Raw genomic sequence first — 22,735 nt, 5'->3', positions numbered from 1 at the left:
TCGAGAAGCTTTCAGAAATGAAAGACCGTTATATCAGTTATGTGAAAGAGAATAAGCAAAATACACTTAAGAGGGTCTCAATGGACTTTTCTTGGGTGAATTCAATAAATTCAGTATATTTTTATTTGAACACGCCTAATCCCCTTTCCACTCAACTTCGTAATGTATTACAGCACGTAAGAGTGAACATAAAGTTACATGCAGGAAATCTGTGTCATTGATGTTTATTTGATGATGTTTCCTTTGATGGCGTACTTCCATTTTTGACATTTGAATCTTGAGTGAGCATCGAAATAAGGCTCAGACAGGATTTGTGAAAATCCCACTAAATTATGAATCGTATTTTATACAAAATCTTAGACTTTTGTACATTTAGTATTCCAACAGTCTCCAATTGGTGCTGGTAAATGAGGCTCTAATAGGTCTTTAATACAGACAACCAACATTAAGTCGGCCTTTTCAAAGTATGTAAGCTTGATGATTAGAAACTACTCAAATCTTCTATTCTCGACAACAAAGAAGTTTCCAGTCATAAATTGTTGGAATAAAGACTTGACTGTCAGGGGACGTCAATTTTTGCTTGAAAATTGAAATACCTGACAAATTTGGCAGGAACCATATACAATGAACAGAATTAACAAGTGGCACCATTAAGCTGGGGAATACCATTCACAAAAATTTTAAAATGAAGGAAAACCCCAAGAACAGTATCTAGAAATTTTATAAATTGCAAAATGAGAAATAAAAGACAATAGTAACAAATCAAAAAATTAAATTCCATCACGATGTTGGTAGTAAGTACCGTTCAGAAATGATCTTTGAAAGTTCCAATTATTGACCTTGTGAATGTAAATTATTTACGAAATTAATCGATTTAGTGCCTAAATAGAGCAAGAAAATGATTATTGTCAAAAGTACTGAATTTATTAATCGTATCACCGTTTACGACTGCCAAATAAAGAATTGTGGAGGTGTGGAAAGATCTACTATCTCCTATAATAATTTTATGAGAATGGAAAAGATATAAAAATACAATCGATGACCTTTCACCTCAAGTTGATAAAAGCAGATTTAGACCAGAAAATGTCAAGATATAGAATTTAAACTAATATATGGCGATGTTTACTCGTAAGTGTTACTAAAGATTTTTTGTCATATTTTTAATCGCAATTTGACGAAATATTATTTACCACGAAACTGAGAAATTCTAAAATAATTATCATTGGAAAACAATAATTACAATCAAGAAGTGGTAACAAACAAAAAGGAATTAAAATGCTGCCCTAATACTAAGGCGAGTAGAACGGCAGAGAAATTATGTTTAAAAAATTTCAGTCATTATCCTGATGAGGGTAGATTATTACATCGTGATTATTACGAAACAAGTCGAAATAGTAGATACCTAAATAGAATGATGTTAAAAGTACTTTGCGATTAATTTATGAAACGTAGCACCTTTTATGGTGGCCATAAATAAATAAATTATTGTGGAGGTGTCGAAAGATCTATTACCTGTCACGATGGTTCTATGGGGGTGATACAGATACAGAAATATAATCGAGTACCAACTACATACATATAATTTTATTACAATTTTTAATTAATATAATAATAATATTTCTATTTTGCCTGAAGAAATGTACAACCTATGAGGGCAATTTAATACCGTGTGAACAACAATTAGTGATTGAGTTGGCAATAAATTCTGGTGACTTTTGGTGACTTTTATGTCATGTTCCAACGAGAAAACCATTTTATTAATAAAAGAATACAAAAACCAAGACGTTTAAATATGAAATGTAAACCAGCTGTCAATAGTGTTAATAAAACAAACCGAAATAGGTACAATGCACAGTGTTGAAAATTTCATGTAAATTTTTTTATTGCCAAGTGAAACAGTTATTATTGCTCACCCTGTATAAAACAAAATAACCATCCAAAAGACAAATACAATACAATTTTGTAAACACAAATTTACCTTTTTCTCTTATCATTAACATCAGTGATAGTGAAAAGTTACATCATTAGCGGATAATAGCAGTGATTTTAATTTAGTTCAGATCTGAATGACTGATAAAAACAGATTTTGGCCAAAAAAGTGTTCAGATATAGAATTCTCGAAGATGTAACACGACGGTGGTACTCCACTTTTTTTTTATCATCTCTCATCACAGTTTCATAAATTCTACACCAATTACGGTTGGCTTCAAAAAAAACGGGAACTGTCAGAAAAAGTTCTGGCAGATTTTATTAAATTTTTATAGTTTGAAACGGCCTTTTAGAATTTAGGTTAAAAAACTGCACTTACGTGTCAGAAATACTACTGTCAAACAGACACAAATTGACATAAATTGACAAATTAAATTTTCAGTTCACATTGGGTCAAATTTCATTTCCCGTTTTTTTTTGAAGCCAACTGTACCAAAAAATCTATAAATTCCATATTAATTTAACAAGAAAAAAAAGTTCGAAAACCGAAAACGCAGAAGTAATATTCACTCGTGATGTTAAGGTACTGTCGCGAGCAAAAAAAACTGGTCGTCAAAATCATGTTTTGACGCAATGGAAAATGCTCCATTGTAAAGCGATCGTAAAATCATAACCTATCATCATGATGTATGACATTAATTATTTAATTTTTTTGACACTTTGTTGACGTGGGCCTAATCAGGCAGGGAAAAAAGTTTAATTTGTGACAATCTAACCAAATTTTGAAATGACATTGACGACCAGAATTTTTTGCTCGCGACAGTACTTAATATTGCACAAAATTCATCCTCAAAAGAATTGTTGTTTGGAAGATAGAAAATTATTTACGAAACAAACAGAACAAGATGAGTTTTGACAAAGCTACGTACTATTGCGAGCACGGAATTTCGGGCAGACTTGAAATTTGACTGATATAAAATGTGAAATAGGCTTTAGGTGCTAGACGTATTAATAACCTCATTTTAATATCCATTATTGTCACATATCATTTTCACAAATTGCATTCATCAATCCTGAAAAGTTGCAGGTGCTTCGATGTGATTTTCCAAAAACTGAACAATGTTTTATTAAATTTTGAAAATCAATAGCCAAAATGTAAAATAATTGTGCATAATATTTGTGACAGTTTATTTTGAAGTCCAATCAAAATTAATTATGACATTTATGACAATAAAGCTTAGACTACATTGAGTTTATTTAAATGACATTTAAATTGCTGTCCGAAATTTCATGCTCCCAATAGTACTATTGCGGGCAAAAAAAGTGGGACATCAATGTCATTGTCTTGACTTTTAATGTGAAATAATCCTTACCTGATTCTAACCCTACTTTGAATTGATTGACGTTGTCATCAAGTATTGTAGGTTGTAGGGAATCAAAATCTACCTTTATCAAAAGAAGAGAGCATTTGGAAAAGGAAAATAGAAGTATAAAATAAATTTTTAAACTGTCAGCTGGAATAGTGTCAAAAAAAAATGACAATAAAGCTTGAACTACATCGAATTTTTCAAAACTGACGGAAATTTGATGTCCCACTTTTTTTGCCCGCAATAGTACTGTCAAAACTACTTTGCGATCAATTTACCAGGCGTATCATCTTTTATGGTGGCTATAATTAAACAAATTATTGTTGTGTTGAAAGATTGAATACCTGCTACAATAGTTCTTTAAGGGTGAAATGGAGGAGGTACCATACAGAGATATGGAAATACAATTGAGTGCCGTAAGATTACAATATGCTCGAAATCTTCCAAAATGTTTCATTGATGAAAAAAGTATCCAGATGAATAAGTTCTGTGCTACTGAATAGTTTTTAGTATTTTTGGTCGCGATTCACAAACTTGTACGGTCGGTTTTCTACTTTTCTATCCACGTCAGTACAGTACTGAAAATTGTTTTACATTTAATTTACGTTGATATGAAATTTTGAAAGACAAACACCAACAACGGTACTAAATTTCTAGATACCTACAGTACGCACGTCAAGCCACACATTTTCCATAAATTTCGTTGTCTAGTTTTGGTCCCTCGATCACCTACCCCCAAAATTCCTCTCGATCGCGCCGTACCACTTCTCGGAACCTCTTTCCACCCGGATTTGGTCAACAATTCCCCGGTTATCTGTAGATACCGCCATATTCCGAATGTGTACAAGCAAATAAATGGCCTGCGCCAGTGGAGTTTCGCCGACAGAGGATGCCGCCGACTCATTTCCATTTCTCCTGGCGTGCGTAATTCACGAAAATTACGTGGAACGTGCGACGCTGGAATGCGACCTCGCCGTCGGTGACTTGTCGCACAGAGGAGGCGACATCCCAACGACCAAGTGACGGGGTTCGCGGTGGTAATTAGTGGTGCGCACCCCCGTTCACGGGGGTGGTGGGGCCGCTATATAGATGCGATCCAAGATGTATACGACGTTAGTACGAAGCAAAGTGTTGGTGTGTGAGCTTAGTGACCGTTAGCAGGTGAAGAAGACGGACGCGTGCAGACATGCGCATCCTCGCACAGGTACGCTCACGATTTTTCTATCTTTTCCGGGACGAGAGCCGCCACTGAAGACGCTCTTACTGCACGCGCGCCATTTGTTTACCATTACGCGCCGGCCACGAGGACGGCGCCGCTGCTACATTTTTACCGATTTACCGAAAACAGTGGCGGCGGCTCACAACCTTTCACAATCCTTCATTCTGAAAACTGAAACAAAAACACTAACAGTCACACTTTTTACCGAAATAGAATGCCAACAATAACAAAACTTGCTTCTGTTTTAAATCAGCAAAAAAATAAGTGTTATTATTATTAGTAAATAATTTAAAAGTCTAACCTCAAAACTGTCTTAAGCAAGCAACGATTATCGCACTTCCGTTTATCCTACACGCTTCAGAAATTTATGAAATACGCATCGGCCCGGTAACAGACCCTTGAGGGATACTCTTCAGCAAATAACAGGCCACTACTATATTATAATAAACGAAACAACCTGACACGATTGTTACAACTTGGATTGGCGCACCAAATTATCACTCCAGATGACTTCCACCTTCGGTACTCGGTGGTACCACCAGAAAAACTCGATGAAATTCAGGAAACGAACCCTTGCGACTTCCACTTTGAGTGCTTAGGAGGTACCACCGAGTGAAGTTGTTAGATTTAGCGAATCGAAGCCGCGGGGGTCGACTTGGAGCGTCTCCCGCCTCGATGAAGGACCTCCACCCCCGATCCGGGAGCCGCTATTGTGGCGCGGCGTTTGATCTCGCAATTAGCACGACACGTCTCGCCACGATCCTCATTACAGATACAAAGTAATGCCGCTCATTCTCTACCGGTTTAAGCTGAGCCGGTACTTCCGTTCCGTTCGGTGCGGTGCTCTCCGAGAAAATTACACCAGTATGTACGAGCACAACCTGTGCAGAATGTTTAAGGTCTGGAGCAGGGAATTTTTCGTTTTACGGCCGTTCGGAGAAGAGCAATTATTCAGCTTACGCGACATCGCAAATATATGGCTGCGGTACGGCTCGTACGAATTGGACGTGTAAGCCACGGCCGAATGTGCGAATTATTTCGACGCGACTTTCAAGCTTGACGTTTACGGCTTTTCGAAACTCGGAGGATCGGAAGGAATGCTAATTTCTACGTTTTCCAACTACTCTGATGTCCTCCACAGGCGCTTTTCTTTTCGTTGCAAGTATTTTACGGCAAAAAACGTACTCGTGTTAACCTAGTTTTTCAAGATCTGACATTAATGTAGTTTTCATGTAAACGTGTTACGCCACTGGTGTTGAGTGAAGTCGCGGCAGCAAAAAAAATGTAACTTTTTTCCGAGGAAGTTAACACAAAGTACAAAGAATTACGAAGAATTCAATTATTTAATGTTCTTAAAACCGATTAGACGCTTCGGGCAGTTGGTCTATTTAGGAGGAGAAATCATGAAATTCCTTTGACATGACTCAAATATTAAAATATCTTAAGTTTATGTAATTTTTTGCAGTATAATACAAATTAGTAAAGTTCTGAAAGTCCATTTAAACAAATTAAGAAAAAAAATTGATGCGCTTCAGTCACTGAAGATAATTAAAAAAGGAAAGAAAATTCCAAAAATCTACAAAATCGACATTAGAAATTATTATAGAACTTTTAATAGAAAATTTCTTGCAGTTATAGACACTTGGCACTAAGTGGGCGATGGGCGTTCTCGATGTATATTTGCTTAATGACTAGAAATTGCTTAAATCGTACAGACTACAAAGAAATTTCTAGTCATAAATTGTTGAAATAAAGACTTGGTTATCAAGGAGACATGAATTTTTACTTGTAAGGATTAAATACCTGGCAAAGTGACGGATAATAAAGTGGGTTTAATTTAAAGAGAACTGAAATAAGTGGTGTGTTGGAAATAATTTTATTGTTTCTACAAACAGATTCTTGTGGTTTGGAAAGAATTAATTGTAGAGGTTTGATAAGTTAATTCTTTAATGGAGATCGAGTGTGTAGATCTCATTAACATCTTTAATGAATTTTTATCATTTCAATTTCCTCCTCTTTAGATGACAAAACAATTCTATTCAGTTTGTATTTTTAAATTTCTAAGTAAAACGCGAAAATATAAAAATGTATTACCAACAAAATTTTTTTCGAAAAAACGTACAAATGCTTATTGTCTTTTTGAAAATAAAAATTACCTTGATTTGAAAATTAGTTTTTCGTGTTCGTTTCCTGGGATATATAACCGGGAAAGTGGTATATAACTAAATATATAAACTTTCCCGGTTATACTTATACCTAACTTGACATCTGTCAAAGATAACCTCAAAATGTACCGGGTGTCCCATCACTTGTGTCCCGTAGGAAAATGACTTTAAAACTAAATTATATTTATATGAAGGTATTATGGATGCATAAATACTGTTCACCGCCACAAAAATTAGGTATTACTTTTTTGTTAAAATTAATTACCTAGGTACAGCAGGCAAAAAACTATCACTTTAAAAATTAAATTTTGTTCAATGCAGTTCAAATTTAGTATACGTTTTGAAAAAATGGTAGAGCAATAAAATCCGTGATTAGAATTTAATTAAAATGTTTTGATGTAAAGATATTTGGTTAAATTAATTTGGGCCGTTCTACTTTATGAAAATTTATTGCAGACGAAGATTTATGAGGGGTGCAGTGTGTTTGACGCCGTAACACAGGCAGGTACCGCTGGAACCCTCTTGAATGGTCTTCGTACCATAAATTGCGGACAAGAATAATACCCACAAACTTAACTTTGTCTTCCATAAATTTTTATAAAGTAGAAGGACCCAAATTAAATTAACCAAATATCTTTACATCAAAACATTTTAATTAAATTCTAATTACGGATTTTATTTCTCTATAACTATTTCATAACGTATACTAAATTTGAACTGCATCGAACAAAATTTAATTTTTAAAGTGATAGTTTTTTGCTTGCTGTACCTAGGTAATTAATTTTAACAAAAAAGTAATACCCAATTTTTGTGGCGGTGAACAGTATTTATGCATCTATAATACCTTCATATAAATATAATTTAGTTTTAAAGTCATTTTCCTACGGGACACAAGTGATGGGACACCCGGTACAATAAATTAATGTTTTTTGAGACTGTTCCTAAACGAACACGAAAAATGTTATTCAATATTCGTGCGCTGTCAGTTTTCAGGTATTCTGACAGCGCTACTTATATGAAAATAACTACATATTTCTAAATAATTATTTTCATAAACAGACGTAAAATATGGAATTTTATTTAAGTACCACTGCAAGAGGTAAAGTCGTAGAGTAGAAATGGTAGAAACAAATCAATATTTTGTCTAACTACTGTGAGAATAAGATAATGTTTGTCGAGGGTACTTGGTAAATTGATTTATGAACTGTACCACCTTTTATGATGGCCATAAATAAACAAATTATTGTGGAGAAATTACCCCCCACAATAATTTTATGACTGTAAATAGTATTTAAATTAAATATTATAATACACACAGGGCCAGTTTACAGAAGCGAAATTAAGTTAATCGTAATCAAATGCGAGATTAACTGAACACGTGATCAGATTGAACCAATCGAAGTTTCAGATTCATGGGTTAATCGCGCATTAAAATTTAATTCGAATTAAATATTTAATTCTTTTTCTGCAAACTGGCCCATAAACTTTTTTATAAATGGCAAAGTTTAAGCGAAATTGAGATATTAAAAACAAATGTAACAATAACTAAAAAAAAAAAAAATTCAAAAGGCCTTATAAAATCTAAATCATAAAATAATACGGCAGTTAAAGTCAAGAAGTAGGTACCTACGTAATAACAAACAATAAAAAATAAAATTATTTGAAGGGTAGCACCCTTACAGAAATCATATTCAAAAGAGTTCCAATCGTGGCTCCGTTGATGAGAAATTATTTACGAAACAAATTGAAGTCATGTTTAAGTAGAACAAAAAATTTTTTTTAACAAAATTGATGCCAAGTACATTGCGAATAATTTATGAAGCGTAGCACCTTTTATGATGGCCATAAATAAAAAGTTATTATGGAAGTATTGAAGATCTATTACCTCCCACAGTGCTGCTATGAGGGTGGAATGAAGGTGGTATCTTATACAGACATAAAAGTACAATGGGGTACCAACCATAAAACTACAATATTTTTAAGCCTTTTCAAAAGGCTTCATTGTTATAATACCTCACTTACACTTTTCAGTCATTGATTCAGATTTAGAATAGAAACATGTTACGTATAGAATTCCCAAAAAAAATCTTGTTCAAATATCGGGTATTTTTTTAAATTTCACCTCGTAGTAGGCGTTGAAGAGTCGATTGTGAACACACCACTCGTGTAAAACGTAAGATTTAAATTAAACAGCTGATCCGTGATCCGTATCCTTATAGTGCGTTCACAATCGACTCTTCAACGCCTACTATGAGGTGAAATTTAAAAAAAAACACCCGATACAAGTTTTATAAAATGCATGCACGTTGTTTTGGCGTAATGAGAGGCCATGGAAATTTTGTATTTAATTTTGGTAGTAAAGCTGTCTGTTGAATTAGGTTATGTTTTTCTAAGTTCGAGGTTATAAATAGCGTCAATGTCTAGTGCATTGTTGTCAGTTTTACTGTAGTAAGGACAACGTAACATTTAATCTTCCCCGCCCATTACATTTTCTTAGTTACCAATCAAATAGGTTGTTAAGACGATCTGATTTACACAGTAAACACTTCTGGCATTTGAATTGTCTTAATGACATTGAATTTTTTAGAACCTAAAACAATAATTGTGGACTTGACACCTAAATTCTAACCTTAACTTTTTTACGTGGCAAAAATTATACAGATTGAATCTGGCTTTGATTCTTATTGGTCAATTTATGTGGGCGGAGCAGATAAAAAGTTATAACGGCAATACTAATAGTTTCCAATAGACGAATACGAATACTCAGACATTGCGGGAAATTCAGCAACATGATTAGTCCGCGTGTCAGGCACTTTAGTGACAGAAATCAAACAGTGTGTCCAACGTTAAAAAAATAAATCATGGCCTCCCATTATGCCAAAACAACGGGAACGGTGTATGGCTAGTAATCTCTGTATCTATAGTCCATTTTTTACCCTTTTGCGATGACGTCATTATCTAGTAACTTTACGTATGTTTGAGCTAGGATCAGAAACAAATTTGAAATTTGAAATTGAATAAATGTGTCAAATTTGTTGACAATTGCTTCGAAAGGTTATGTTTGTAATCAATGTAATATGTGAAATAAATTAAAAATTGGCATAAAATAACCTCAAAGTGACCATCAATAAAAAAACGTGCCTTTTTTTTGTTTTTTTTTCTGTTTCTGTCGTTTCAATAAAGAGAAAGCGAGAAAGGAAATCGTGACGTCACCTCAAAAGGGTAAAAATTGAACTATACCCGACCCACAGGAAAGCATTTTAGTATTTTTTTAAATTTACAAAAAACGTTTTGATTTTATAATCCGCTGTGTAAAAATTGATAATTTCATTTCGCACCCTTCTGTCAGTTGTTACGTCGAGGACCAAATTCATCAAGTATAAACTGATCCCTCAATTAACTCCACTTTAGCAAAACCTGCAGTTTGATGTCCTCCCTTAGAAATCCATTTACAATTTCGCAAAATATGTACCAAAATTCACAAAGTAAAGCACAGCGTCAACAAAGCCCAATTAATTCATCACGACTGAACGTGATGAATATTCCATCGCCACACGACGAAGGGTACAAAGTGGTGGTACAGTACGCTAAAGCAAAAACCGCCCGGTCCAGACGACTTTTTCCCCTGGCAGATGTCTCCTACGAACCACCCCTTTGGCGGCGGCAATCTGCGAGGGGCCGCCTGCCGCTCCGTTTACAAAACCCCAAATAAACCACAAAGCAATTGACGTCCTTTAATCATAAATTGATCAATCGAACTTAATTCGGAAAAAAATAAAACTTTGCAATAGCCGCGCTGTCGGCGAGTCTTTGTGGGATTAAGATGAAAAGTCACGCATCAGATGTGTTTCTATTGAAATTCTCTTTACGCGGCATTACATTGGTCCTTTCTAAACACAACGCCGAAATCAGTCACTTGGTTCCTTTCGTCGGTGTAGATTTAGGGCGGCGATTTATCGAGAGGCTGGTGCGTGTGGGAAGCGGCCTCCGAGCTTTGATCTCACCGACAACACCAGTAGCTAATAGAGATTGATTTTTACCTCGCACCCAACTCTACGCGCCCGAGATGAGATTACGTCGGCTAGTTGCCGCCATTAAACTAATAACGCATCATAGATCCACAGGTGCGCCCTAATCACAGGGATTTGCGCAACTTTACCACCGAAAAAATACGTTCGCGCTCGCGTCGAAACTGGCCGGGGCTACCGTCTCCGGTGGAGATTTCAAATTTTTTTACTCGCTCGGCGTAACGGAACGGTTTGTTTGTATTGGTCGTAAATCTGCTGATTATACAGGGTGAACAATAATCAAATTAGGGACGGGCGCGTGAGCACTAACTTGTCACGCACGGTCACACTAAAACAAGGTCACGATCGCACCCGACACGATCATTTCACAGTCACGCATATCGGGAGGGTTCCATTACAAATACAGCTACTTTTCGGACATTTAATTACCGGAAAATTACCTCAGTTTTTTGCCTTTCGGACCCGGACAAGCCAAGAGGTGGAGGCAATGGAGATCCGCTAGGGTCGCACTTCGCCGGAAACTTTCACATATTGGATTGAATTTTGAAAAATAAAAATATTGAAAAAACTATTCCAAATCTATAAACCAAGTGGACATCTCTTTAGAATTATATCAAATTTTAACTTTAGTTTGAAAAAAAATGTTTTTCGTTTACATATAGTTGGCTTCAAAAAAAAATGAAATTTGACCTAATGTGAATTGGAAATTTAATTTGTCAATTTATGTCAATTTGTGTCTGTTTGATAGTAGTATTTCTGACACATAAGCGCAGTTTTTTAACCTAAATTCTAAAAAGCCGTTTCAAACTAAAAAAAATTAATAAAATTTGACAGAACTTTTTCTGACAGTTCCCGATTTTTTTGAAGCCACCCGTAGTAAATTAGAAAAATTCCAGGACTGTCAAAATGACATCTTGAATGAAATGTTTGTTTTGAATACAGAGTGATCAACAAGAAAACAAATCAAGAGTACTACCTTGTTTTGTTTTATCGAAATGTCTGTCTTAGCTTAATCGTACACATATGTGTACTTGCTATACGCAGTCGTTTTATTGGTTGCCCACCTCTCAAAAAATCTAATATTAATTAATTTATTATAATTAATGCTGTATCTTCAATGGTAAAACTCATTTTATAACTTATTCTGAGATAATTGTTGCTTACAATTACAGGAAACGTCCAAAATCGAAAACTATTTTGAATGTTAACATCAATACCGTTACTTTAAAACTGACGTTTTTTTACATTTCACCGAAAAATCTAACCAGTGGCGTCGCATTTGGCAATAAATGATTTATTATAAAGTAGCGTTTGAGACCACAAATTGTCTACGCCCATGAATACAACGATTATTTGCATAGGGTTCCGCTACGACATGATTGATAATTTGCAACGCCTGTTCTGATTTGTTTTCTTTTTGATCACTTTGTATAGTTTGTTTTAAAATTTTCTCTTTAGAATATACCCCGTGAGCAACAGTAACTGTTTCAGTTGGCAACAAAAAATTTTATTTGAAATTGGAAAGACTGTGAATTGTACCTATAGGCTGTGCCAAACCCAAATAACTACCACCTGTTGAATAATTATGTTGGTGAAAACAAAATTACACTAAATGTATAATGGCAATTTTGATATTACTAGGACGCTAGACCAATCAAATCGAAGTACACAACGTTGCCCGTTGATTTTCTGGATAGAATGCAGTGTTGGTGGTTATTTGGTTTTGGCAAAGACTATATTTCCGTTTGTTTCATTATTATTGACAGCTGACATAAATTTCAAATTTAAACGTCTTGGTTTTTGTAATATTTTATTGATAAAATGGTTTTCTTGTTGGAACATGACATAAAAGTCACCAGTTTTATTGCCAACTCAAACAGTAATTGTTGATCACGTGGTATTTACCGCAAAAGCAACAATAAATTTAGTGTGTTTAGATTTTAATCAGTTTTAAAGCGAATCACTTTAGTCCAAAAAGGAACTCTCACTAATAAAACCATATGATTAAATTTGCAATTTAATTATTGACAGTATCAAATTTAAACAAATGAAAGTCACAGATACCAATCTGGCAATACGAAAACAATTAGTCAACCTAATACTTAACAACAATTTTGTTTTTGCCACTCCAGTTTTTTTTCACTCCAGGAGTGTCAAAGTAACATTTTAAATAAAGTGATGGTTTCCGCTGTACTTTGTTATAAAACTTTTTCTTTAGAATATAACCTCAAATCTGGCAACAATAAATTTAAATTGTGTCTGATTTTAATCGAATTTAAAATAACAAGACCTAATTTTTTTATTGGATACATTTTTCAATTTTACAAAAACTTTTTGCTTTGAGAATTTTACTCGTTGAATTTGGACAATATTCTGGTTAGACCCGAGAGTTTTAGCTCGAGGGTTTAACCTGTAAATAAAAATACCCAAATTCAACGAGTAAAATTGTCTAAAGCAAAAATGTTTGAGTGAAAATTGGAAAATTTATCAGATATAAAAAATTTGTTGGTGTTATTTTTGGCAAGATTAATTCCAGAATACAAACTTTAACGTTAGGTAATTACATATTTATGTATGATACAGTTATTAAAAACACAATTATGTATTAAAAACAATTTGAGAATCTGACAAGAGTAGCATGCAATTTTAATCACTTTTGACAAATGACAGAGTAGCAGGACGTTTTAATCGCGATAAACATTTTTGATTGGATGAAAGCAAGCGCTCTGATTGGCTGAACACGCACGTTTAATGTACTATGGCGGACAATAAATTTAGGCCAGCCTGTCATTGAGTTGACATCAAAATGTGAAGCTAGCATTATGTTCAACTAACCCCATTCTCGATTTTTGTCATTCTTGTCATCGTGACAGCGATAATAAAAATTAAAATTGGGAAAAGAAGCGTGCACCAGAGAGAAGTGCTACTACAAATCAGTTATCCTAGTGCGTCATGATCTGTAAGTTACGAAAAAGGCGAAGGAAACGCCAAACAGCTTGAAAACCTTCAGTTTGACAAACTGACACATCAGTCATAATGACAATAAATGGTCGCTTGCATTGATTTTTTGAAATGTCAGAAATTTGCCGGCCTAAATTTATTGTCCGCCATAGTACGTGGAAATTAATCACTCTTAAAGCGAAACAGCTGAACTTTTCACTTAACAAAATACTTATGATTAAATTTGCAATTTATTTGACAGAATGAAATTTAAACAAATCAACAATTTTAAAAATCCCATGTGCCAACTTGGCAATATGAAAACAACTAGTCACTTACCCAATCTAATACCAAGAATTTTGTTGTCATTGTTTTGTTTAATTGTTTTTATAGTCTAGTTTTGCAACTGTAAAGTAGAAACTATTATTATAATACTTGTGAAAATATTTTTAAATTTTTAAAATTTGTTCGTCAAGTTGCAAAATCTGGTGCGACCTACGCGTTGACGGAATGCACTTCCGTGGTCACCCCAACTCCACGCCAACTATGCTCTTTTCCAGAAAGTCAGAGAAAGTAGTTGTCAAAGCTGCCGCCATTCGCAGATTTGTTTTTGTAGTCGGAGCGTCGATTCGCACGCCGAGTCCATTCAGCCCAACAATGGGATTCGCCATCAGCACAGGTGCATCCAATCAAAAAACTAAAACTAGCCAGGTCGGCTAAGTGCCAGTTGATTTACTACGACCTAACCTGCCCCAATGTTCACGGCGTCAAATGTCCAGCTGCTCCCGCTGATTTATAACACCTTCCGTGTGACAGACAAGTGGATCATCGCTTTGTGTTTGGTCGCTTTCGGCTCAGGTGCATCCGAGTGGGACTAAACGCATATTTCACGTGAAAGGGGTTTCGTGTTCGGTGTTCCGATCTTCTAACATGTAGAGCAGGCCCGACGCGGAATCTCTAATTGCGGTTTATTTTTCACGAAGCGTAATCGGCCCCCTTTGATGCCGCCTTAATCGAATCCGAGTGTAACCCCTAATTTTTAACTGTTAAAAATTAAAGTGGACGAGGAGAGATTTAAGACAGCGCTCATTAAAAATTCATTATGTTTTATGTTAATTCCTGGAGGAAAACAGCTGCCCCTCGAACGCGCTCGTTACTGATGTTGGGAATTCTTTTTGTTCGGGCGCTGCAGCCTTTTAAATTCGTAATTGCTTCCAAACTTCCTTCTAATTTGTACCGCCACCGGCCACTACACGGACATTACGCGACATTGATGCCAACCCTGCGGTTCGAATTCACCACAAACGTCATTTAAGTGTCATTTAAACAAACATAACCTAATATGTCTTGGCGCGACGTTTGATTTTTTGCCGATCAAAACTCCAACCGTGAAATTCTCCTGATCGAATTATAAGAGCGACCGGAAAACCGACGCGGGCTCATATTGGATTTCTGTGGTTTTAGACGAGTGCTATCGAATGACCTGAGGTAACATGAAATGAGTAATTTAATTTAAAAACAGTGTAGGTGCTCGGCGGCATCTTCAAAGGTCGGTAAGCCTCTTATTATCTGCTACTGTCGGCAGAAGGGATCCGGCCGGAGCTGCAAGCTCCCCCTCCAGCGTGCGTTCTTTCACTAGTATATTTTTATGTGGCCATCATGCTAGCCTCTTTAGCATTATTTCCAATTTAATGCACCTAGAGGTATGCCGAGGCTCCGCCACGGTGCCCATAATCCCGCCGACAAATTTAATTACAATAACAAATAATAATCTTAACTAGGATCGTAAACACCGAGAAAAACTCCTTCCTAGGAAATATCTGGCGCCGCGCACCGCTGGATTTTTGTTGCTGCCGCGAATTTTCCGAATTGCTGCGAGCCTCGAAAACATTCGAACAACGCCTCATTTGTCTCGGGCCGCGACAATTAAACACGAGAACACCTGCGGATCAGGAAAACGGCGAAACATCCTCCTCGAGTCCCATTTCAGGTGACCTATGTCGACTTTATTTACAACCAATATATCTCGCCGAGAGCGGCGCCTTTGACTTACTAGATAATGGACAACAATTTCAATAATTTATTGACAATTAAGTTACATAATGGAGCGGCTCTAACGGCCCAGAGGACGTCTCTCTCTCGTGAAAATTCCTGAATTATCGTCTGCCACTACCGTTGACCACTAACAGACGAACTTACCAGGAAGAGATTAATAATGAACCCAGGGTTCTCTCGTGCACAAGTTTGTGGCAATCCTGCAACAACATTTACACGATTCTGTTTTTTCGGGTGGCTCGTTACGACCGATACAATCAATATTAAAGCGACGTTATTAATATTTTCGGGGCACCCGATTTAAAAGCTCGCGTATCTCCTTATAAATGAAGTATTTGAAGAGAACTGGTTCGGTCGAATAAAGCCGCTGGCACCATCAAAGGCGGCTCAAGTTAAACATTGTTCGGCGTTTCGTTTGTATATTGTTTTGAATGCTCGAACGATGAATCATTAAATCACAAAGCATCAATTATGACGGTCCGACTAAATCAGATTATTTGCTCGTTTCCAGTTGATTTCGTTATGGTTGGGAGTATCCGCGGCTTTTCCCAGTACCAACAAGCGGAGTCCCCACGACGTCGACACTCCCATCGACTACAACAGCATCCAGAGGTTCGTGCACCAGCAAGAGACGAAGAACGAGGAAGTCAGGGCGCTGAAGAAGGTGTTCCTGTCGAACAGGTCGATCACGTGCAACGATGGGTCTCAGGCCGGGTAGGTATCGAGGCCCTCGACTCGCGATCGAACCGGTCCCCAATTAAAAAGAGGAATACCGAACTCATTACGCTGTCATTACGCTAATTAAGGCCAATCTTGTCACCGATTTTAATGTCTAATTTGTCGCGCATCGATAAATCCAGTTCATAAACAGGATAATTAGTCGGATGGGTCTAGACGCGTGCTCTTCGCAGTTTGCTCGTTCACTCGTTACAATTTAATTAATTTTCGGTTCGCGTCCGAAAACCCGCCGACCGGCCGATATTGCAATTAATCGATTTAATTGTGGCGATTATGAGCCCCGCAAACATTCACGGAAACCGATAATGGCCAGGATACGGCGATTATGCGTATTGTGGGTGGCCTAATTTACATTTTTCAATGTACCACAATCTCCCTCGAATTTACTCAATTCTCAAACCAACCGACCTTGCGACGCTTGTTTCGACCACCACGATAACAGTTTGCAAATGTATGACCCCGAGGGACGTTTACTTGTGTGACGTCATACCCAGGAAAAGAAAGGTTCAAGGATTTGTCTGTTTCTTATCGTTGCAAAAACATTTCGGTCCCAAAACTCACAATGAAATGGTTTGACTGTGTAAATACAATTTTAACAGTAAAATCTCGTCGATGCTGTACACCTCGGCTCAAAAGAAACGACACCGTGTGTATTGTGGGTTGCATCACGCCAAAAACTGTCTACAGTTTATTTATTCATTTTTTTGAAGTTGTGCAACCAACAATACAAAAACATAACATAACATTTTAAGATTGTGGTGAGTCCCATTCGTCTAATTTAATACGTTTCTCTATTATCTGTAGATTTTACCTAAGAAAGTCATATACAAGTAAGAAATGGATTATATTTTTAGAAGGGGGATGGTATTGCTATGACCACCATAGTTGCAGAAACAGATGGCTGAAACAGCGCCACTACATGACCTCGACGGACTGGCCTGACGCCAGAGACAGTAAGTTTCCACCGCCACCCCCGCTCCTTTTAATCTTCTCTGTCTTAGTCGGCGGCATCCTCTCGGGCACCATGGAGGAGAACCCCTTCTGGTGGAACGCCAACCACGTCTTCATCCCCTACTGCACCAGCGACTCCTGGAGCGGCATCAAACCGCACACCAGAGGCGAAATGTTCAGTTTCATGGGTTCGGCGATAGTGCGACAAGTCGTCGTAGATTTGGTGTCGTTGGGACTGAAGAACGGTACAGACCTGCTCTTGACCGGGAGCAGCGCCGGAGGTACCGGAGTCATGCTCAATCTGGACCCCGTGCGCGAACTCATACGCGATCACTTGGGGTTGAAACAGGTGGCGGTGAAAGGGGTGAGCGATTCGGGGTGGTTTCTGGATAGGACGCCCTACGCACCCACTCTCAAGCCGGCGGTGGACGCCATCAGGAAGGGGATGGAGCTGTGGAGGGGACAAGTGCCGAAGAGGTGCAAAGAGATGTATCGGGACGAGCCTTGGAGGTGCTACTTCGGGTACAGACTGTATCCGACATTGCAGAGTGAGTATTTTTGTTTGTCGGGAAGGCGAATTACGTTTTTATTTGTTTGGCAAAGAAGTAGAGTTTAATTGGACATTTATTTTACTTTGTCTGGTGCAAGTGCGCCGTAGAAAGTCGTAAAAAGCACAAGCATCCTGGGGGGTGCGTGAAAGTGAATAATATTTTGTCAGAAGAGTTTGTTTGGACGAAAAAAGTGTCCGGATCAAACGTCAAAAAAAAAGCAGCTGCGTCTATTACGCCGCAACGTGCTCGTTTTTGTTGTGGTTTTAAAGAGAGCACCGATTTAGGTCCGTTCATTATTTTCAGGCGAGCTGTTTGTCTTTCAATGGTTGTTTGATGAAGCTCAAATGGACGCAGATAACGTCGGTGCTCCGGTCACAAAACAACAGTGGGATTACATTCATAAAATGGGGGACGCATTGCGGCAGAGTTTTGAAAACGTTTCCGCCGTGTTCGCCCCGTCTTGCATATCTCACTCGGTGTTGACGAAGCGCGACTGGCAAAACGTCAAAATAGACGACATATCTATAGCGGAAGCGCTCCATTGTTGGGAACAAAAGATGCACAGGCGGAGAACGAAGAGGTTGAGAAACGCGAGAATGTTTGCCGATCAGCCGAAGCCGTTGCGGAGGCAAGTCGACAGCCCGGCCGGCGTCAACGCGACCGCCACCGACCCGGAGACGGCACAGCAGAGGCGGCGGAAGCGGAGGAAGCACAAGAAGAACAGGAAAGGCCGGAAAAGGAAAGGTGAGCGGTTTGAAAGTGTCTGAGCGGTTTTGAATCGATCGTGATTGTTGCAGAGGAAGGTGCGATCGCGGAGACGGCTGAGCTCCCCGACCGCCGCCCCCAGCGGTCGGTCCTGCACGCCCAGCAGAAAAAACCAAACGGGAGACACTGCACCCACCGGCGACTCGAGCGCTGCTCGTGGCCACAGTGCAACCACTCGTGTCCCAGACTGCACAACCCCTTCACCGGAGAAGAGATGGATTTCATAGAACTGCTCAAGTCGTTCGGGTTGGACATGGAGAGCGTGGCCAAAGCGCTGGGGATCGACATGCAAACGCTCAACAACATGGACCACTCGGAACTGTTGAATCTGCTCACCCAACAGACGAACTGAACATGGAAAAACGTCGCAGGCTCTACCGGTGATGCCGATCAATTTTGAATGCTTTAAGTGTTGTTTTAAGTTCCGGAGTAATGACTTAATTTTTATAAAGTTGTAAATACTGAATATTTATTGTAGAGAAGTTATTTTTTTATATATTTTGGTTTAGTCGTAGGGTAGATTGACGCAAGGGCAAATTCGAAATTCGTGTTATCAGATAGGTTATTTTGACAGGTTCAGATTATTTCCAAAGATCGTTTGCCCATAAATAACAATAGGACTGATTTTTGTTCTACCTCATTTGTACAGTATTTAGTCAGTAAGTTACCTTATTTTTGTACTATAATAGGTGTTCGAATAGAAACAAGTACCTTGACCCCTTAGTCTAGGAAAATCACAGCAATAAAAATAATTCAAATAGTTCTGATCTTTATTTGTCGCTTGAAAACTTTCAAAGGGCCGTGTATTGTTGGTTGCATAACCCCAAATTCACTAGAAGATATTTTCATATTTCGTGGCGGAAACAAAAGACTGAGAAATGTCACAACTTTCTATTGTCAGTGTCAAATTTCTCAAAGACGTTCGTCATTTCTACAGAAATGCAGCAAATTGGCAATAAGAAAGTTATTCATCGTTGAACTAGAGAAATAATTTGTAATACGTTTGATTATATGAGAATAACTTTTCCTTTTGAAGCACTGACGAAAATTGGTTTCCTTACAATTTGTTTTTTCAATCTATTTAGCGAAAATTTAAATTTACCTAGACATTCCTTTTTACGGCGTTTATGAGAAATTTGACACTGGCAATACATTTTTGTGACATTTCTCAGTCTTTTGTTTCCGCCACCAAATATGAAAATACCTCTACGTATAAAATTAATTAAACAAAATTGAAATAGAATAATTGGAATTCGATTATCATTTTAAAACAATTGTACGCTGATAAACTACCCAATCATTTTTTCCTCAGTAACATCGAATTAAATCGGGGGTTATTTGTATTCATCTTTGGTTTTATCGCGACAGAGCTCATTTGGGGAAATAAATTTTAGACTCAGCTAAATACGAATTAGAAAGACTTTCTCCAACTGCGTAAGAGTGAAAGTTTTCAATTAAGACGAAGAATTTTCAGATTCGGCTCAGACAAGTTGATTTATAATAATGGTAAATATTTGAAAATGTTGCTAAATTTAGGTGAAACACGAATTGATAAGAAAGAATTTAACATGAATCATGTCGACTCGACGGTGTTAATTTTTGTTGATGCACAGGTACGTACCAAATTTACATTTAAATCAGAATTTGATAAATAGAAACACGCGTCGATTGTTGAATAATGCGAAATGTTTTTGTGTTACCTCTCGTGCACGCTCATCACCTCGACTAATTTTGCTTTAATCCGATTTTTTATAAACCCATTACGATTAAATATTCAATTAGTGGTCAGAGAGGAAGTATAAATGTGTCAGCGCGTGGATCCAAATCAAATTCAATCAGATCTTTGCAGATTTACAAAACCAAATTATTTTATTAACCCCGACAAGAGATGCCTGACAAAAAATTCAAATAATGATCCACACCATTCTAACAATTGTATTTGTGCAAACTCTCGTCGATTTGACGACCGCCGCCGTCAACAGTAAGTACCCTCTCTTGTGCAACCGGTTTCTTTGACACCCTTTCAGGCCACAACCCCTGCGGACAACTCTACTTGACCCAGTCGCCGAACAAAAGCAAACACGTCCAGTTAAACTGGAATTTTACTTGCGACAACCCCCCAGACACGATTCTGCTCACTTTAGGGGATCCAAAGAAAAGTGTAAGTCTGTCGCAAGTCGCCAAAAAAATTCTGACCGCGGAACTCCAGGAGAATGCGAAGATCCTGTACCGGATTTTTCCGGGGGCGGTTTCCAACGGGTACCACCAGACCGACTACGCTTTCAGGGACGTACAGCTTCCGGGAAACTGGACAGAAGAAAATCCCAACCCCGATCTGGAAGCGCAATGTTTTGACTATTACATCGCGAGCGTGAGGAACAACGAACTGGTCTATTCGCAGTGTTTGTCCATCCAACCCGCCTGGATGTCAAAGTGAGGCAAAGAGAATTGTTTAAGTAATTTAACCAACCTGACCTGACCTGACCTGACCTGACCTAACCAACAAAATCATTGACAGTTTGTAACCGTGTGGTTCAAGCTCAGACACGACTTCAGTCGCCCACGCCTGATTTATTTTTCAGCTTTGGAGAACTGAGAATCGGCGACATGATGATCCCGGGTACGCACAATTCGGGAGCTTGGCGTGGGGCTCCTCTCCTGATCAGGAACTACGTCTTAAACCAAGACAGACATTTTTGGGAACAACTGGTCTACGGCATTCGATACTTCGACATACGAACAGGACGCTACGGACCATCTCCTGACGGGTAGACCTAAACCAAAGCTCCGCACACGCTTTTGTAACTTCTTGCAGATTGTACATCAACCACGCTTTCATCAAGTGCACCGAGCTGGTGCCAGAACTCGAACGCGCTGTCAACTTCTTGAAAAAATCTCCCAAAGAAGTAGTCGTGTTAAACTTCCACCAGTTTCCCTACCCCAGCGATTTCCTCATCTCCCACCACTTGGAGGTTCTCGACGTGATCGCGACGATCTTCGGCGAACTGATCTACCCCTTGCCCAGACTAATGCACAGGCGAGGCCCCAAACTGAAAGAGTTCTGGCAAAGTGGTAAACGAGTGATCGTCAGCTACCGCAACGCGAACGTAGTCAAAGGTACTCGCGTTCCTTCGCTTCTTCGTCCGAAATGTTTAACTCTTGCATTTAGAAACGTCGTGGTTGTGGCCCCCGGTGAGGAGGGACTGGGGCAACATCCAGCAACTGGACCAGTTGGAACGCTACATCAAAACTAAAACTGTGGCGCCCCCCAACGGCAATCCCATGAGTGTTGTGATGGCGGAATTGACACCAAACTACGCCTCTGTTTTGAAACACGTCACCAGGAACCTGAAAGATCTCGCGGTAATGGTCAACCGGGAGTTGTCCGACTGGCTCAGGGATAATAATCGCTCGGACAATGCGAACATAATCGCAACGGATTTCTTCACTGGGAACGATATCGTAAATGTGGCGATAGAGACCAACTTTCGAAAATTAAGTCGCCACCTGAATTAACCAATTCTTGATGGATTTTTATTAACAATAAACTCATAACTTGTAAAACCGACTGTGATTGCTACCGAACATTATCTAACGCAAACACTCCCATGTATTATCAAAAACATGTTTTTGAAGTGAAAACTTCTTTAGGCACATACATTTTATTCCCGGGCAGTGAATTAGTTTCATGCGACACAGTAAAATCGTTCACAGCACAAGCTAAAATCGGAAAATCGTTCGGAGTTCAGCGAAAATCGTTCGCAGCACGACACGGCAAGCTAAAATCAAGGGAGTCGAGTTTTTTAGCGGAGCGAGCGAAAAACAATCAACTGTGCGTCACTTGTCAATTTTAAATTTTCATTGTACGTTGTGTTGTGACCTGACTGACCTTAGTGCAGAGCTGCAGGAGTAACTGTATACAGGGTGTCTCAGCTAAGACTTTCGAGCCTAATATCTCGGTTATTTGCAAACGGATTTTTATGAAATTTAAAATGCAGATATTTTAGACCGTGAAGGTTCAATTAGT

The 22,735-nt window shown here is 38.3% G+C and overlaps 2 protein-coding genes across 2 annotated transcripts; both read left to right on the top strand.

Moving 5' to 3' along the window:
- Nucleotides 1-4,272: 4,272 nt before the first annotated feature.
- Nucleotides 4,273-19,459, top strand: Notum (palmitoleoyl-protein carboxylesterase notum). Its single transcript, XM_069053999.1, has 6 exons — nucleotides 4,273-4,500; nucleotides 16,215-16,417; nucleotides 17,246-17,394; nucleotides 17,443-17,940; nucleotides 18,247-18,687; nucleotides 18,741-19,459. Exons 1-6 carry the CDS (start codon nucleotides 4,483-4,485, stop codon nucleotides 19,058-19,060), a joined length of 1,629 nt encoding a protein of 542 aa, XP_068910100.1. The 5' UTR covers nucleotides 4,273-4,482; the 3' UTR covers nucleotides 19,061-19,459.
- Nucleotides 19,460-19,680: 221 nt separating this feature from the next.
- Nucleotides 19,681-22,266, top strand: LOC138135304 (PI-PLC X domain-containing protein 3-like). The gene is made up of 7 exons (XM_069054001.1): nucleotides 19,681-20,321; nucleotides 20,558-20,689; nucleotides 20,736-20,869; nucleotides 20,918-21,141; nucleotides 21,291-21,476; nucleotides 21,524-21,825; nucleotides 21,878-22,266. Exons 2-7 carry the CDS (start codon nucleotides 20,620-20,622, stop codon nucleotides 22,222-22,224), a joined length of 1,263 nt encoding a protein of 420 aa, XP_068910102.1. The 5' UTR covers nucleotides 19,681-20,321; nucleotides 20,558-20,619; the 3' UTR covers nucleotides 22,225-22,266.
- Nucleotides 22,267-22,735: the final 469 nt, after the last annotated feature.

This window comes from Tenebrio molitor, chromosome 7 (assembly GCF_963966145.1).
Source record: "Tenebrio molitor chromosome 7, icTenMoli1.1, whole genome shotgun sequence".
NCBI classification, from domain to species: Eukaryota; Metazoa; Arthropoda; class Insecta; order Coleoptera; family Tenebrionidae; genus Tenebrio; species Tenebrio molitor.
The sequence above is the reverse complement of the archived record's forward strand: the minus strand, read 5'-3'. Positions and strand labels throughout refer to the sequence as shown.